Source organism: Harpia harpyja, chromosome 9 (genome assembly GCF_026419915.1).
Source record: "Harpia harpyja isolate bHarHar1 chromosome 9, bHarHar1 primary haplotype, whole genome shotgun sequence".
Lineage (NCBI taxonomy): Eukaryota > Metazoa > Chordata > Aves > Accipitriformes > Accipitridae > Harpia > Harpia harpyja.
The window spans coordinates 2,717,891-2,735,751 of NC_068948.1; the positions used below are offsets into that span (position 1 = coordinate 2,717,891).

The 17,861-nt window shown below is 47.9% G+C and overlaps 1 protein-coding gene across 1 annotated transcript in view; it reads left to right on the plus strand.

The window, feature by feature from the left end:
* SLC7A5 (solute carrier family 7 member 5) overlaps positions 1–17,861 on the plus strand; it is a 41,274-nt gene that overhangs the window by 14,378 nt on the left and 9,035 nt on the right. The window contains exons 3-8 of the mRNA XM_052796451.1: positions 12,380–12,485; positions 13,254–13,298; positions 14,685–14,808; positions 15,911–16,014; positions 16,813–16,909; positions 17,256–17,405. Of these exons, the coding sequence (XP_052652411.1) occupies positions 12,380–12,485; positions 13,254–13,298; positions 14,685–14,808; positions 15,911–16,014; positions 16,813–16,909; positions 17,256–17,405 (626 nt within the window). The remainder of the gene's footprint in view (positions 1–12,379; positions 12,486–13,253; positions 13,299–14,684; positions 14,809–15,910; positions 16,015–16,812; positions 16,910–17,255; positions 17,406–17,861) is intronic.

The following is a 17,861-nucleotide window of genomic DNA, read 5'->3' on the forward strand; positions in this document are numbered from 1 at the left end:
AATTGGGGATAAAGCCCAAGAGTCCTAACCTAAGCATTTCAGAGCTAGCAGAAGTGCTTTACAAATGTCTTTTGTTCTCTTGCATGCTTGGGTGATACTTCAGCTCACACTTTGCAAAAGGCTGAGTGCTTTTGTGCATTTTATTTGTGAGATTTTGTATTTACCTTGCTGAAGTTACACTTGATTTCATGCTACCGGAACCCAGCGTATACCACCCAAGGGCTTTTCCACTTAATGCAGTCGCTGTGTGGCCTCTCCCTTTGAGATTGCAGAGCTGCCAAGTCTACAGGGAATGAAAATTTTGGTGCTATGGCTCTCGGAAGTCTTTCTGTAACTGGTGGCTGGTCATGGCCATTTGCTGGTAGAGAAGTATCTGCATGTGCAAACCAACCCCCGGTAATTTTCATTCTTTCACAAACTGCCCCTGTACATTTCCCTTCTTCCTGCTTCAGGTGTGGAATAGCTTGATCGAGCCCATGGGGTCACACAGGGACGCCTGGGTCAGGCAAGGCTGCAGAAACCGCATGATGAACGGTGATATTAGGGCTCTCAGTTGACACCAGCATGCATGTCTGTCAACTAGCATCTAAAAAAGAAGATAAAAATGGGAAGGTGAAGCAAATTTTCTGGTGTTTTTGCTTGTTTTCTTCATGCCCACTTAAAATCCTCTCAAACCTAGGGAGATATTTTGTTCCAAGCCCATCTGATTAACTAATCCACACAGATAGGCTTTACTGTGTGCTTTTTTTCTGCAAGTTTTGTGAAAATAAACTTTTCTTAGAGAACAGTACAGGCCCTATTTGTTAAATGTGGATAAAAGACTATAGATAGTCCCGCCTGTCTCTGTACTGGCAAGTGTGTGTGTATGTTTGTGTGTGCACATGCGTCTTTTTAATTCCTGTCTCAGCTATGGGAGCCAGTGCTGTCTTTGCAGAATTTCTTGCTTTATCAAAGGTTTTATTTTCTTCCAGCTCAGTGCCTATGCTCAACAGGAGCATTGTTTGGGGCTTATCATAAAATATACCTCCTTCCTCTTCATAACTCCCCAGGCTGCTTTGCTGAACATTTTTTCTCTCTTAGAAGGAAAAGGATAAGGAAACATAAATCTCTGTTAGTTCTTTAACATTTTAGCAATAAAAGGTCTTTACAGTTGTTCTTTGTTTGCAGATGATAATCTTAATTTGCATCTTCAGAATCACCTTCCCTCCCTCTGTACTGTTCTTTTGTTGAGGGTGAGTCACTTTCTGCCCTGGTTCCTCAGCTATAAATACATGGTGTTTCCATAGACTTGTATCTTATACCAATAAGAGGTTTCAGTCTTCTGTACAAAAAAATGCATCCTATGCTCCTCTGTCTCAGAAGCTTTTTACCTCCTGTAAAGCCTGTTAGAGTTTCAAGTTTTCGGTAGGTCTGGAGAGATATCGCTATGACTTGTGCTCATCTTGCAGTACAGCTCATTTCATGTGACATTTAGTTTCTTGCTAAACCACCTGGCCACTTCAGACAGAGTGAAAGGTAACAAGATCAAAAGCAATAGTTAAATGATAACATCTGACGGCAAAGACCTTTTCTTCCTGCCTGTGCACACAATGCTCAACGTAAAGCAAGCTGGTTCAGAGTGGGAACCTTGGGATCTACAGAGGATGCTCCTCCCAAAGCCCATGTGTATGCCTTGTCCTAAGTGGCACGCTACTGCTTGTCTGAGTTCCTATTTTACAATATACTGCCTGGGATTCTGCCTGTGGTCTGACATGGATTTTGTTAATCTCCTTATGGAAGTTGCAAGCTCTCTGGTAAGTCCTTAAGAACGTGCAAGCTCCTTTCATATGCCCTTCCTTATCTTCCACATATGTTTTGCAACTTACTCAACTTTTCTTTAAATCATTCCAGGTAACTGGATGCTTTTATGTAGCAGGGATGCATCAAGAAACTGTCATCTTCTTCTTTTTTCTTCAAGGAAAGCATAGTAGCATCACTTAAAGCATACCGAAGGTGGGAAAGCGATGCACTGTTCTCTGTTGGGACAAGAAATAAAGGGTGCGAGCTGTGAGACAAGGGAAATTTAAATTAGCCGTTAGAAAAACACTTTTAACTGTAACGCAGAGCTCAAGTAGATTGTTCAGAGAGGCTGTCTCACTGGAGATTCACAAGAACAGGTTAATAAACGTCTCTCGGGAATGGTTTAAGTGAGTCGAACCTGCCTTGGAGCAGGGGGACAAACCCGGTGCACCTGGAAGCCGCCGTGTCTGTGCTCTCTGAGGCTGCGCTGTGCATTAGTGGTACAGTACGGAGTTGCTGGACCTTCTCCAGGCGAAATACTACAGACCCAGTCTTTTAAAGTGCTGACGCTTCTAAATGGGTAACTTTTTTTCTAAAAGCCTGTTTAACCTCTGAGTAGGTGGGTGATCCTGAGTCCCATACATAAGCACAGTGCCATGCCTTTACTGCTCCTCTGCGTGCCCTTTTTTTCTGTTATACCCATTGCAACGCTCTTTGGACAAAGAGGACTCTTACCACTACCAGCTGGGTAAATTCAGTCCCAAGCCGGCAGCTATTATTGGGGTGAAATACACACCAAGTTGATTTGTCTGGGGCTGCAGTTTCAGTGGTGAAGGGGTTGTGTGTTCCCATGACACTCCGGATAGTGCCTGAGCAGTGCTGATTAATTTGCTTTAGTGGCTACTGTCCCGTTGCTGGTTTATGTTTACAGTATCCATAAACAGAGAAGAGGACCGACACCACAATTGCTCGCTCAAATGTGGAAACTTCTGAGACTTCACAGAAGTATGTCTTTCTCTGTATTGACCTCCCACCTTCAGCTTTTGGCTTTTTTTTCTTTTTATCCTTTCATTGGATATTTTCATTATTTTCAGAAAAGCAGTAACATCTCAAGACAAAGAAATATGTGGCAATATTACCACACAGAAAATAGCGTTTCCTTGTGATCTTTCTGTGGACAGCTGTTTTGCATCACTTCTTTCATGCAACTTCAAAAGGAGGGTAGAAGTTGGTTTCCTACTTAGCCTTTCAACTACTTGAAAGTTGACTTAGTATGGCTGACCCACTTGGGATGCAATTATTTTACTAATACAAAAGTTACACTTTTAAAAGCCTTTGTGGGGCTGGAGTTGTGTTGCTTTAAAAGTCCAGTGTCCTGGACTGGGTGTGTAAAACCTTACATATTGACCCGCAACTGTACAGCCCACCAGCCTGCAGCACTTAAATAGTATAAATAGCTTACAGCATAGACAGGATCAGGATTTTTTCACTCCAGTGTTACAAAAACTAGGCTTATTTTTGGTTCTACTGTTTTACCAGCTCTCACAAATCACCTTCTGTCCAGCCACCTCTGGGTACTTTTTGGCCATATTCTTGACCTGCCTGGGACTAGATCGTGCAGCTGGTTTGGACGTGCAGTGGCTGGGCAGGTTTAAGGGATGTTTTCTGCACTGGGTGTGATGCAGAGGTCTGTGGTTAGGTCTGCAGCTGTACTCTTCGTACCCGATTACCCTGCACCTCACAGTGCCTTAAAAACTAACCTAGGCATGAAATGGTAAAAAAAAAGTGCTAATTTTTCAGGACACGCTCATGATTTTTACGTGTGAGGAAATTCAGGAAAGGTTTCAACGTCAAAAAATTCTAAAAAAAACTTATCACAGACATGTTTCAGGTGATACATTCTTTTCTGTTGTTGATGTCCTAGGGTTTCTTAAAAGTTTATCTGCCCTTAGGCAGCTCAAGCAGCGAGGTGCCGTTCCTGGCTGCTGCGTGTTTGGGAGTGCTGCAGTGCTGGGCTCCAGCCCTCGCCGTGATTCTTCACCAGCAGTTCTGCTTAAAAAAAAGAATTGGGCATTTGGGACTTAGGGAAATCAAATTTAACACTCGTTTTATTGAATTATTTTTATTGAACTTATCGTCCCTTTTCCCTCTTAATGCCTGATTTCTGATCTTAAATTTCTCATCTGCGGTGCCTCGAGTGCCTGTTTGATGGCAGCAGCATTATTCTCTCGTAACTCCCTTCATTGGGCTTGTCAGAGACCAGCAGAGTTGCATGTGCTGAACAAGCACGGGGTGAATTAAGGACAAAGTAGGCAGGTTTAGCTCCAGACATTTGCCATGGAGAGCTTAGACTAGGTAGGGAGTTTTGGTTTTCATCTTGTTTTTTCTTTAAATAGATGTGTACAGTATCAGCCAGCACTGGCACCCCCCACCCTAGTGTCATTTGCTCTTTGTAAAAAGGTATTTAGAGGTGCAGTTGTGGCTGGCAAATTCTGAACTCAACATGTTACCGGCTGGGGTTAAACCATGACAGTCGGTTTCTGAAAGTACTGAAATGAAGATTCAAACCTTCAGTCATTAATGCATGCTTAGCACGTCTGTGAAGCCTCCTAAAAATACTATAAAAAGTACTCCAGCTGCGAGGCAACATCTTGGAGCTGTGGGTGTGTGCACACATCTGGGTACTACTTTCATTTATCGAATCCCTTTGACCATTTGGTCTCTATCTTTCTCTGTGAGGGTTATTTTGCTGGTTCCCTGTCCAAACTTATTTCTTTGCCCTTTTTTCTGAAAAATCCTGTGATTAAGAAAGACGAGAGGGAGGGAAAGTTTACTCGCTCTTCCTTTCCTCCCAGATTTTCTTCTCTGCTGCCAGTGGCAATGTCAGCTGAACGTCCCCAAAAAAGCCCCTTGAGCCAGATCTGGAGTGGGACCGGGGTCTGAGCGGATGAGCTCTGCAAGCAGCAAAGGCGAGGATGGAGCTGTAAGCCTGGGGAGGGCAGGGCTGCTCTGGAGGGGTCCTGCTGACAGGGCAAGAAAACTTGATTTCGTGCCTGGTAATTAAAATCTCAGGCTCCCTCAGGTCTCAAAGCACAATGGCACACAGATACTAAGGGAAAACAAGAGTGGTCATTGTCTGAATTCTCTTGGGTTTGTACCTCCATTTAATCACGCTTGGCCATCCAGACATGAATGAGCGCTTCACATAGCTAAAGAAATCTGCCACAAGTTTTCCTTTGACCCAGTCTCATCTCTCGTGTCCATAGCGTGAACCTGATCGGCAGGTCAGTGTTTAGGAGTTTGTTTTCAGTTCATTTATTTTTTTTTCTGTTTCCTGTCACGTCAGTCATGACCTGCTTTTTTGCTAACTGAGGGTAGATGCAGAAATACCTTTGCGCACACGGTGCGGTGTTGTACGCAGCAGGGTAGCCGTCGCGCTGGTGTCTGTGCCCGGAGGGACCAGCTCACCCAAGGGACCAGCTCTAGGACACAACCTGGGACACGAGAACCAACTGATGGTGGAGCTGTAGGTGTCTGAGATGAGTTTGGAGCCCAAAACCAAACTAGATGGGTGTTCGCCCAGCCAGCCCATGACTAACTCGCACCGTAGATCCTCTTTGGCAGAGAAGAGGCAAAGCCTATGGATAGTAAACGTCCATCAAGCTTTGAGTGTGTCCCTGCAAGTTGGGGCTGAGGCTCATGCACAAAAGATTGCGAGAAGAACGTGCCCTGCAGCTGCCCGTGCTGTTTCTTGTTATACTGGCATTCAGAAATGCCACTATAACATGATTTTCCAGCAGTAAGCTTTGAAGGAAAGCCATTGTGCTTCCCTTACTCACCCTCTTGTCCTGGGAACTCATGGAAAGTGGAAGACTGTACCGAAGGAGAGCACGAACAAGGAAGCTGGGAAAGCTGCCAGCATCCTGCACCTCTAAATCACATCAACCACATGTTGGAGATTAATCAGGCGTCTTAACGCTGGAGGGTTGATACAACTCAATTATGTTTTATGGGCCTCTTGCCCTCTAATCTTTGATTTCTTTTCCAGCCAAAGGCGGATGCAAAGGCTGAGGCCAGGTGGGCATGGCAGGTTGGCGTGCTGTGCAGCTTTGCCTGCTCTGGTTTGGAGTGAGCAGCGGTTCATTTCTGCTCAGACAATTTCTTTCTTGCCCTCTCAGCCCAGAAAATTTTTGGCAATTATAGATTCAAGGATAGAGTTCAGCCTGCTGGGGCTTTTGCATTTTACAAGTGCAAGGTTGCCTGTCCGAAAATAAATAGGGTGCATTTAATAACAACAACAACAACAACAAACCCCAAAATACAGAAGCAGTCGGTCAGTGACCTGTGCTTCTTGTTACGAACACTGTGAGTTGGAGTGCGTCTGTATGCACACGCTGGAAGCTTGGCCTTTAATGATGATGTGAACTGTTGTTTGTTTAACATTGTGTCTGGAGGCTCATAGCTGCGTTAACTCTTCAAGGTGGAAATGTGCCTTGACATCTGAAAAACCGCTTTACCCAAGGAGCTGCGGATTGTAGCATGTTGCTCATTTTCGTTATCCTGAATGAACTGCCAAATGCTAAGCTGGATCAAGGTAGGTGCCTTGCATTGGAGGCTGAGGAGTGCATCTGGGACATGCCAAGGGGACCCTGCTCACCGCTGCTGTGGGCCGAGTGGGTTTTAAGGCAGCTGACATGAGAGGCTCTGTTGGCTTCTCATTTTTCCGAGTGCAGCTATCCCAGCAATGCAGGCATATTTAACTAGAGAGCAGCTAATGCTTTGGTATTCGCTTCTTTGCATCTCTGTCTGGATCTCCTCTCACTGTCTCTCTAAAGTCTTTGGATGCAGCAGAAGCAGTCGTTCATGCCGAAGGTGTTTCAATGCAGTCGATAGCTCTGTGTTGCGTGTGTGTGTGTGTACGCATGTGCTTTCGCTTGCAATTTATTGATCCTTTCCCACAGCCTTCCAACTGCTGGGCTGAAATTAATGGCCTTGCCTGTGGTGCTAGAGGTGTGGGTGACAGGCAGGAGGATTTGCCCTCCCCAAATGTTCTTGGCTCTCCTGCACGTCAAGCTGGTTGGCCCTGGCTAGCCCCTCCAGAGCCCGGTCAGGTGGCTCGTTCTTGTTTGTCATTCTCGATCACAAGTTTCTATGGATGTGGATTGAACCTGTTGCGCAGATACGAAAAGAAAAAAGAAGCTTATGGAAGTGGCTGGAAACCCACTGGGTGGTTTGTTTAGGGTTTGCACCTTGCTGTTACTCTGTCCAGATCGGGATAGACAAAGGGGCGTTTAGGAAACACCTTTCCATGCTGTGCTAATGATCAAAGGGAACTTGTTCATTCAGGGTCCCTGCGCTGCCTCTGTGCTTTCTGGCTCCCAGAGGAGGCACGGCATTTTGCATGCTGTGCATCGCTCCAGGGCTCTTTATTTCTCATCAGCAAATGTTATGCCAGCAGACATGGAGGTTCTGAAAATCGAGAAGTGTTTGCTTAGGAGGAAGAGGGTAAAAGGTTTTTTGGTGATACCAGCCAGATGCAGAGGAGGTGGGAAAGGTAACAAAACGCCCAAGTAGTGTCCTGGTGGACCGTTGCAAAAGGAGGAGTTGCAAAGCTCAAGTAATGCGTGGGGTAGAGTGAATCCAGGAGCCCAGACCCATGGCTTCACCTTGGAGAAGAAATTTTCAGACCTGTGAACTCATCTGCTATGGGACCCAAGTTTAATAGGTGCTGTTCAAGACTGCTCAATGCTAAGCTGTCTGCAGAGCGGCAGCGATAAGAGAGGAGCAAAGAGGTGATGTGGCTACCAACCATGTGTTTCCCAGGGAGCTCCGAGCTGCCGAAGAGATGCTCTCCTAACCCTGGCCCCTGCGTGTTTCTTGCCGTCTTGTTTTCTGACTCAGTTGATCGAACTCGCTGCTTTTCTCAGGAAATGGCTCAACAGCTGAGTGGATCTTCTCCTCTGGGGTTTTTTGTATATACAACACATGTCTCCCTGGCTCGGTTTCTTCCACGAGCGAGACGCACTGAGGGCCCCCCCTTCTCTTGCTGAGCTCTCTAGATGGCTGTGTTCCCTCTCCTCACTGTTTAGGCAAGTTAAAAATATTTAATTATCATTAAATGCCTTCTGCAAGAGAAGATTGCCGTGCTATTAAAACCGGAATGGACATGACTGGGGAGCAAATGAACATTTTTCAAAGAAAGGGTCTGAACATGCAGCGTGCGGACCCAAAATAGGTCCCTCCCGCAGAAAAGCCCCAGGTGACCCAGCGCTTGCCGGCGCAATTACCAGCGTCTTGGCAGCTGGCAAGATCAGCAAATGGGGTTTATGTCAGAGCTTGTTACCTTAATTTGGTTAATTGTAGAGCAGAGTGCAGTTGAACAGCCAGTTCAAACCAGGTTTTAGATCACCGGGGTGCCGGGCATAGGCAGGGCATTGCCTAGAGAGCAGCCGTGGCCGCATGGGGAGGACGGGGGGGGCCGGGAGGGTGGGCAGAGCGTGGCTTTGCCCGGGATGCTTTCGCTGATGGACGTCTCGCTCCGTGGGAGCAGTCGAGGCCGTGCTTGGCAGCCTCACCTGCAGCTTTGTAACCCTTGATTTGATCCAAAGTCTGCAATTGAAGCCTCCGAAGTCCGGAGGCTCGAGTTGCACGTTCAGGCTTGAAAGATGCAGGGTGTCTGGAACCGAGGTTCATACCGGCATTTTGAACAGCAGGTCCTAATGAGCGTTTGTATTAGAGGCAGGAGGTAACAGTGACCATGCTGGACCGTCTACCCAGTATCCCCAGTCTCCAGCTGGGGCCAATAGCATCAGTGGGTAAGAACAGGGGGGACGTGGTGCTTTCTGGATATTTTCTGAGCCTCCACTGTACCTCTGGGTCTTCTGCACCAGAGGAGGTATCTTTGTGTGATGGATTTCTCTTCCAAGGGTCTGTCTAACAACTACTCGAACCTCCATCTAATTGTGTGTGGGGCTGGTAACGAGATCAGGGCAAGACGGGTGCAGTGAGAGCTCACCCACTGTATCTGGGATACCCTTCTGCCATCACTGCTGGAGCTTGGCATTTTTGACCCCGAGACGTATAATGTGGCACCAGTTATGTCTGTAAAGGCATCGCTGGCGGGCACAAATTATTATCTTTCTGGTGATCTGCTGGCCGGCAGGGTGGGACAGAGCTTTGTTGCGGTGACGGCAGGAGAGGACAGCTGCTCTGCTGGGATGTGATCTTCGGGGTGTGTTTGTTAAGGAGCCCAGGCTCCTCTCATGCAACCAGGAAGCGATAAAGCATGAAAGAAGCAAACATCGTGGCAAAGGAGCATCATGTGGACACCTGAGAATGCGAGCTTGCCCCCTTGGAGTGGGAAGAGATAAATCTCAGCTCCTCTGGTTATTTAATCGTGTTCTGACATGTTGCTAAATCCATTTTACCGTGGGAGCATAGAGACCTGAAGTTTAGCAACTTGCAGCAAATTTTTGGAGAGCTACAACTCTCGCTAGGTGAGGCAGGGAGAGGCCAGCGAGGTGTCAGCTCCTAAAGCATTGAGGAGGAACAAAAAGCCCCTTCCTTCCTACCTGCTCTTCTCTCCTGGCTGCCTCCACGCTGACTTGCCACTCCTTTGCCGGTAGCTGCATTTCAGTGCTCCCAAGAGCTGGGTTAGGTGCGTGCTGCAGAGGTGTGCGAGTAATTAGTTATGTCCTACCCATCCATCCTTCCATCCACCACCCCCGCCCACCCACAGTGCAATGAAATACCAAGCTTTGTTTTAATTTCTTTGCTTCAGTGCTGCTCCCGTACGGTCCCGCGCTGCCTTTCCCTCCTCTTTGCTCGCCTGTCTTGGAGGGCAGCGCTCCTCCTGACGCACAGCCAAAATGTCTGTACAGCGCAGCGGGCCACCGAATTGGGCTTGGACCCTTCCTTGCCCAGAGGCTGAAGATGCCTGCGGTTCTCAAGCGGGTGGCACATCTTGAAGCCAAGGCATGTGGTTTCAGTCTGGGGACCACCGAAGTTCTTCTCTTCTCCTGGCCAGCTGGGCGAGGGCAGCAGCTCAGCCCTTCCTCGGCGGCACAGCACACGGTTTCTGTCTGAGGTTTGGGAAGGCAGAGAACGAAACCTGCAGATGCCTCGGAAAAAGGAACATTTGGCCTGAGAGATTTTTGCCCGAAAGAGGCTTTTGGTGGAAGCTGGTGTCCAGCTGCGGACAAGAAATGGGAGGGTGAGCCTGCGGCGTGATGCTGCTTGTGCCGTGGCTGCTCCCAGATCGGAGCATCCTCCTGACGTGGTAAAGGTGGTGATCCCTCGGCCTCGGTGGGAGCTGGGCTACTGGCAGAGCACGAGCAGACCTTTGAGAAGAGACATCCCGAGGGGTGTTTGAAACGCCTGGAGAGCTCTCCTGCTCTCCCAGTCCATCCGTGTGCCGTTCCAGTAGCTAATTACAGTCACAGTTAACAAAAAGCGTATCTTAGTCCCATAACAAAAGACCTGGAAAGAACTAGACTGGTAATTATTCATGAGGGGCAGAAAATAAACTCAGGAAAGCTGAGCCCGAGGGATCCAGCAGAATGTGATACCGGGCACACCCACCTCCTGCTCAGCCTTTTTATTCACAGCCAGGCCGGGGCATTAATGCTAAATTAAGATTATATGACTGAACCTATAAGCCAGGAACTAAGGTTAAACTCACAGCATCATATCAGTCTTTTTGCATTTCCTGGCTTTCCTATTACACTCCGATGTACATTTTCTATCCTCGCTTTTTAAAAACAATTGGTGCATTTTGCTAGGAGATTCACTGGCTAAAGGGGCATTAAATACAACCAGCATATCCCAAGACAGATTCAGAAGAGACCTTCATAATGCAAGGAGCTGCTGGGAGAGAGGGACAAGGCAACACCGGTGGAGAACTGTTATCTGCAGTGGAATCTGGACAAGTAGAGCCTTGGAAAACTGGTATTTCCCAGATCCGATTGCCCAGTGCATGTGCTGCTGCTGTGGTCCTGGCTCCTTCGCAGCTCACACCCACAGCATCCCCTTGCAATCCCCTTGCAATCCCTCGGAACAGTAACCGAGCAGGGAAGAAGGCAGAGGGGAGCTGGTTTTCTGGATAGTTTTGTGAGTGGAGAGCATTTTGGACACCATGTTAGGGAATATGTTTTTGCCCTGGTTAGGACTCAGCAGGAGTGGGAGAGAGAAAGCAGGTGAAGGGGAGCAATGTCCAGGATGGAGAGGATGGGGATAGAGCTGGAGGGTCAGGTAGGGAGGGTAAAAGACAAGATGTAGCTCTCCCATGTGCACAGGGCAGCTCCGTGTCACTAGCACAGATTTGGAGCAGTCCCTTGCGAAGCCCCATGAATGAAAGACGCACCAGCAGACTGATAGTGCTGTCGGGAAAAGTCCCCCTTCCCCATGACTAAAAAGATGAGTGCGAGGCGTTAAAAGGTCCGTGCATCCATATTTGTTATCCAGCCTCTGCAAAAGTGGCTTTTGGTGGCATGAGGGAGTGAATTTTCCGACGTGAGATGGGAAGAGAGGCCATCCAGAAGAAAAATGCCTGGTGTATTAGCATCCCTCTCCTTACCCCCGATGCACATCCTGGGTACCTTGTGCTAAGAGATGAAGGGTTAAGCTCCAGGCCCTGCTGACTGCCATGTGATGCAGTTGCTCCAGCGATTAGTAAAGATCTATGCCCTAAGAGGAATCACATGGGCTTCGACAGGGCTCCCTGGATGCAAACGTGCCCTGCCGAATCCTGCCTCGCTCCCCGCTTCCGTCCTCACCGAGGGGAGCGCTGGGTCCGGGAAGGGGAGCGTGGCTCCGCCATCCCAGACTGCACAGAGGCTCCACATCAAAAGGCAGGGAACAAAACAATTGCAGAGCATTTTAAAGCAAAATAAATAAACTCTTGGCTGCTCTGGGACAGTTCTTACCAAAGGTACAATCAAGTCGTCTATTTATGGCTTTTTCTTTCAAAAGCAGATACATAACAGGAACTTTTGATATTCAAGCCCTAAAGAAGCTAACTTCTGATATTCAAGCCCCAAAGAACCTGACTTCCCACAATCAAAGGGATTGCCATAACCCTCTGCTTTATCAGGTGGCTGGTGGGACTAGAGGAAATCCTGGGTTTCTGCTTTATTGGGTGGTTGGTGGAAGCAGAGGAAATCCTGGGGTTTTTATCGAATGAAAGCAGCTTTCAGTTGAGAGGACAATGTGACAATATCTGTTTGCATAGCATCTTCCAGCAGGAAGGACCCCAGAATGTTTTCTTCGCAGGGCGATATCTGGGAGATTACCTTGGCGATAGCACGTTGTAGCGTGAGAAAGTCTGAGCGCTCAATGATGACTAGTTGCTTGAGACAAGTATGTTTGGCACTGATTATTTGGTGCATTACTCCAGCTGAATTACACACAGTAAAACTGGAGGAATCAGCCCAATAGAAATATGTGCACATGCTCTCTAGCATAACCCGAAGTGCATCAGGGTGATAATTAAGTATCCTGAGAGCAGCTTTTGCCTCCAGGTTTCTCTGTTTCAACGCCCACAAAGGCCCTTGGGGTTCACAGCCCATCTGCATCGATCCTTTCTTGTTTTTGTTTTCTGCAGGTGATGTGACAAACCTGACTCCTGAGCACTCCTTCGAAGGCACAAAAGTAGGCGTGGGGAACATCGTGTTAGCTTTGTACAGTGGTCTCTTTGCCTACGGAGGATGGTAAGATGCAGCCCTCTATCTTTTTTTCAATGCTAAATACTGTAGTCCCTTTCTTTTGTCCCCAGATTGTGTTTGCAGGAAGAGTGAGGTCCAGGACTTTCCATCTTTCTTGTAACCAGGGCAATGAGGCAGATGCTTTGGGTTTGCCTAGTGATCTTAATAGTCATACTTCATGCCTCATTTCCAGCTAAGACGTGGAAGCACAGAGAAGTGGAGGTGATCGTGGGATTTAGAAGCAGCGGCAGATGATGGGTGATGATGCACCATGATGCTTGGTGCAGCTCCTACGTGGTGTTAAGAGAAAGCAGCAGGGTGGATTTGGCTAGCAGAAGAGAGGTGTGCTACATGCCAAGAGATTACTTTGAGCACCAAACTGAAGCTCCCGGAGGGTTTCTCTATCAGTCCCTTCGAGCACTTGCAAGCACAAGGATCCTGCTGAATTTGGTGCAAAACAGGCCAGTTGCAGCCATCCTTATTGCCTGGAGGGGTGGCCCTGTCGCTCGTGGGTCCAGCTCTTCACCTGCAATCACCCCTCCTCTTGCAAGGAAGCGGGCAGCATGGTGTGCTAGATCCACCAGCACCATCCAGGGCTTGCACTTTGCAGGTTTTGTGCTGTAGGTCTTGGACTAGACATCAGCCACCATAAGTTTTACCGCAGGTGTCAGTCTCTCTACCCCTCCTGAAATTCCCTTGCAGATGAGTAAGGCGAAGGGTTTCGTTTATTCCATGGAGTAACCAGAATTAACCACTCTTCTTTTTAAATTACAGGAATTACTTGAATTTTGTTACAGAAGAGATGATAAATCCCTACAGGTAGGTGTGTGTCCTGTGATGACTTCCCTGGGAGGAAAACCTGTAGTTCTCAGGAAGCCCCTTCCTCGTGTGTGTAATCAGGAGTTGCTAATCAGCCCAGAAGCCAAGGTCTTTTTCTGAGGAAATAGAAAACGAGATAAATTAATGGCATTGTTCCTCCCTGGAACAGGGGAAGGGGAATAATAATCTCTGTATGAGAAGGGCTGTTGCTTACACTGCTTTCCTGGACTGCTAATATTACCGGTGTTGTTGGAAAGTCCTGCTTCCTTGGCATGGCACCTCTCTGAATTATGGACGAGGAAGAAGCACTCAGGGCTTTATTACTGTCTTGTATAAACTCCCGCAAGAGTGTTTGCGCGTACATATGTTTGTCACATGCTCTTCCTGTTCTGTTGAGCAGTAGCTGCTTTCTGCACTGCTCGCGCCTTTCAGGGTTACGCAGGGGACCTGGTGAGGTGAGGGTGGGCCACACCGAGGCAGGACATCGCTGATAGATCATTTTTGCTCATAGGGAAGGTGCGGATGAGGCACTGTCCATACGAGCTTCAGGGTCACTTGTGCAAGAACCCATTCCTGGCTGACCCTGGCAGTGATTAGTGCCTGCTGGGAAGCATAAAGTTTGATAGGCCCTTTCCTTGACAAACACAGTTATAAAAAGGTTTTTGCAGTTTGCAATTATTTTCGTGTCTTCTGAATGCAGTCGTGGTATTTGACTCTCTCCTCCTGTGGCTATGAGCTCCGCTAGACCAATTATACGTGGCATCAAGCAGGGTTTCCTTTTCCAGTTTCCGTTCGCAAATGAAGTTAGACTATTTGGAAAGGCAAATTTGTACCAACGCAGCCTCGTCTTTACAGACCCGCTCAGACTGTGTCTGAACCCTTTTTCTTTGAGTTTCATCAGTCCAGCGAGCTGCACAGAGTTAGAGCCTAAAAACTGCCCGCTAAATCCCTCATCTTTCCATCTCCCACAAGAAACCCACCAGCACGAATGCTTCTTCTTTGCCCAGAAGAGAACACGTGTGCTAATGCCGCTGGCTAGCAAGAGACACGGGGGGTTATTTTTAATTATTTGCCTTTGCAGTGATCTTGCATTACTGCTTGCCCAGACAGCCAGAGTCTCTCATGCAAAAAGTCCCTTCTGCCATAATCCTTCACTCTACATCTGTCAGTCTCCGGGCTGTTCCCGTGTGGGCATCTTCTCCTCTCCTAGGGGAACAGCCTGTGGCTGGGAAACTGGACATGCTGAAGAGCCAAAGAAGAACAGAATGGCTGAAGCCAACTTTAAGCGAGTGCAGGAGGGCTGCAGCATGAGCCACCGATCCCTGGCATCAACAGCTCTCTTCTCTGAACTGCAGCGCTCCATTACAATTTATATTTTCTTCCTAGAAACCTGCCTCTGGCGATCATCATCTCACTACCTGTAGTCACTTTGGTTTACGTACTGACGAACTTGGCTTACTTCACAACCCTGTCGACGGACCAGATGCTGACGTCCGAAGCCGTGGCTGTGGTAAGATAGGTGCATTTCTGATGTGACTCATCTGTTTTCCAGGGCTGGTTAAATCAGACTTACAATCTCTGCATACATCACCTAGTTTGTTCCAGGCTGATCATGGCTGCTTACAAAAAAGCTGATGTTTGACAGGAGATAAAGAGCAACTGTGACGGGAGCAGGGAAGAACAGCATGATACCAAGTGGGTTTAATCACAGACAGTAGTAAGGGTGGGCAGTCAGTTAGTGCTGCTTTTAATTCCTAAATATGCAAGGTTGCTGCTGGCCTCATGACTTCTCATCAGTTACCAGAGCGTGATATTTATGGGAAAAGGTCATTCAGTCAATACTGAACTAGATTGTTCTCTCTCTGTATCTTCCTTGTTTTAATTAAGAGAAAAATAATACTTCTATTAATTAAAATGCCATTGCGGTCAGAAATCCTGGTTGCTTCAGAAGTGAGCAGCATGGTATGACCTTGCAAACTGAGCGTGACCAGGATTGTTCAGTGCTTCAAGGGGAATCTCCCAGTCCAGGATAAGTTGGTCTGGGCCGTTCAGGTGACAGTGCTGCATCCTTCGGATTAGTACCAAGCCCCCGCTCCAGCCTGCACCTACGCAGTGCTGAGTTATCGGAGATGCCAGCCTGTGTTGCGTTGCTGTAGTTGTGTGCCTTTACAAGTCTTGAAATCAGTATAACAGCACTGGCGTAAAACTGCAGGGAAGCAGTGCGGGGTCAGTTTGTGATAGAAAACTACAGCTCCGGGTCATTGTGTTTCTAAGGGGCTGAGTCCCAGGTCCTTATTCAGCCATCGGCAATATCTGCGTGTCTGAATCTCCTCGCAGTTTCCATTTGGTCTTGAACTTTTGGATAGCCGTTCTGATAAATGTTGCATCCTGACTCTGAGGGAGGGCCACGCTGCTGATTTTTTTGCAATTCCACAATATGCTTTTTCAGAAAGGAGGAGCAGCAAATGGCAGTATGGGAAACTCCAAAGCACATTCAGCACTAAGCCACATCATTTGTTCAGATTTCTACAAATATTAAGTCTTTGTAGGCAGCTGTGAGTTCTTTTGGACGTTCTGGTTGTGAAATGTCTGTCTTGTTGCCCCCCATTTAGGATTTTGGGAACTATCACCTTGGCGTCATGTCCTGGATCATACCCGTCTTTGTGGGCTTATCGTGCTTTGGATCCGTTAATGGATCGCTCTTCACTTCTTCCCGGTAGGTTTCTTGCTCAATTTTGTGGGTTTTGTTTACAAGTCATGCTTAATGCCCCTTCCTTTGGAGTTGTCCTCCAAAGAGTGGCTGTGGGTAGACACAAAGTCTAAAGAGTCTGGAGGCCATGTGGGGAATGCGGAAAAAAAACACCAGTAAGGTTTTAAAACCATATTCAGTTTAAAGGAAACCCTTTCAGTGGTCTTAGTCTTCTGTTCCTCAGGCAAAGTCCTGCTGAAGTTATTAGAACATAAACAAACACTGGCTTGGGGCTCAGTGATGTTGCCTGAGAAAGTGGCTTTAATGAAAAGCAGAAGGTTATGAAACTTCAGGGCTGAGAATCTCTCCAGAAAGGGGAGAAAGGCCAGAAAGGACGGGGCAGGATGGGGACTGAGATGCTTCCAGCACTGACACACATCTCCCAGGTTGTCTTAGGAAAGTCACTTAATTGCTCTCTCTGGAAACGAGGATATAGATACATCTTTTCTTGCATTCTTTGTCCGTCTCCAGCCTTCCTTCTGAGACGGGGACTTTCCACTGTGTATGTGCAGAACACCCCGTGCTGGGGTCTGATCCTGGAGGGCCCCACTCCTGAACCAGTGACTAGCAAAAGGGCCCAGCTGGCGTCATGCAAGGCGCCACTAAGCTGGAAAACCTGCGTGGAGCCTGGACGTTTCAGTCTGGCTGCCTCAGCAGTGTCTAGGCTGAGCTTGGGCTGTCCCCACTTGTTTTGTGCTGAAGACAAACCCCGGCCCGGGGCTGAAGGTTGCAGAGGTGATAACTGCTCTGTCTCCCCCACTTCAGGCTGTTCTTCGTGGGATCCCGAGAAGGACACTTGCCTTCAATCCTGTCTATGATTCACCCCAGGCTTCTCACTCCCGTGCCATCCCTCATCTTTACGGTAAGCACCTGGCTCTGTGGTGATGAGCCTGGTGTTGAGAAACGGGTCGGGGGTAGGATCCCATCAGGGTGCTCGGAGGGGGGCTACTTGGGTACCACCTCCAGACACAGCCATTCCTGCATGCACCTACAGGAGAGGATAGACCCTTCTCCTTCTCATCATATCCTCACATTCCACTTCTGTTTTGAACTTGCTCCAGGCACCAGTTGAAAATAGCTTAAATAAGTAAAAATCAACATGATTCTTTTCCTGGCAGATAGTTCTTCTAAAGTACCTGTATGTAGTGTTGTAACATACATGGGTTTGCATACTCCCTTTGCTAATGGCTTTTTTTTTCTGGACGCAGTGTGTCATGACCCTGCTCTATGCCTTCTCCAACAACATTTTCTCAGTCATCAACTTCTTCAGCTTCTTCAACTGGCTGTGCGTGGCTCTGGCCATCATCGGCATGATGTGGCTGCGTTACAAGAAGCCAGAGCTGGAAAGGCCCATCAAGGTGAGAACAGTGTGGTAATTGCGTGGTGGGTCCTCCCCGAGTCCCTTCTCAGCACCAGGGAAGGTTCAGCGAGTACGGCTGCTTGTCCTGTACGGAAGAGGGACTGGGATTGCAAGCGTGCAGGGGAAATGTGTTGTAGCTAATGCAGGTGTCCTTGCTGCATGGAAATCTGCCGAATGCGAATTGGTGCAGGGGGATGAAGAGCTGCCACGGGCACGGGGACATCAGGGTGAAGGAGGCTCTGGGTGTCAGAGATGCAGGGTATTCTGGTGGGGTAGCCCAGTGGGAAGCTCTCAATGACTAACGTATTCCCCAGGACAAATCATAGGCTGTGGTTCTCAGTGAAACACTCTGTACCACCATGGAATTCACTTAAAATAGTTTTTTAATAAAGCAGACAAACCCACGCCTGCAGAGATGAGAACTTTGTTCTCTTTGTCCTTGGCCAGCTTGGCA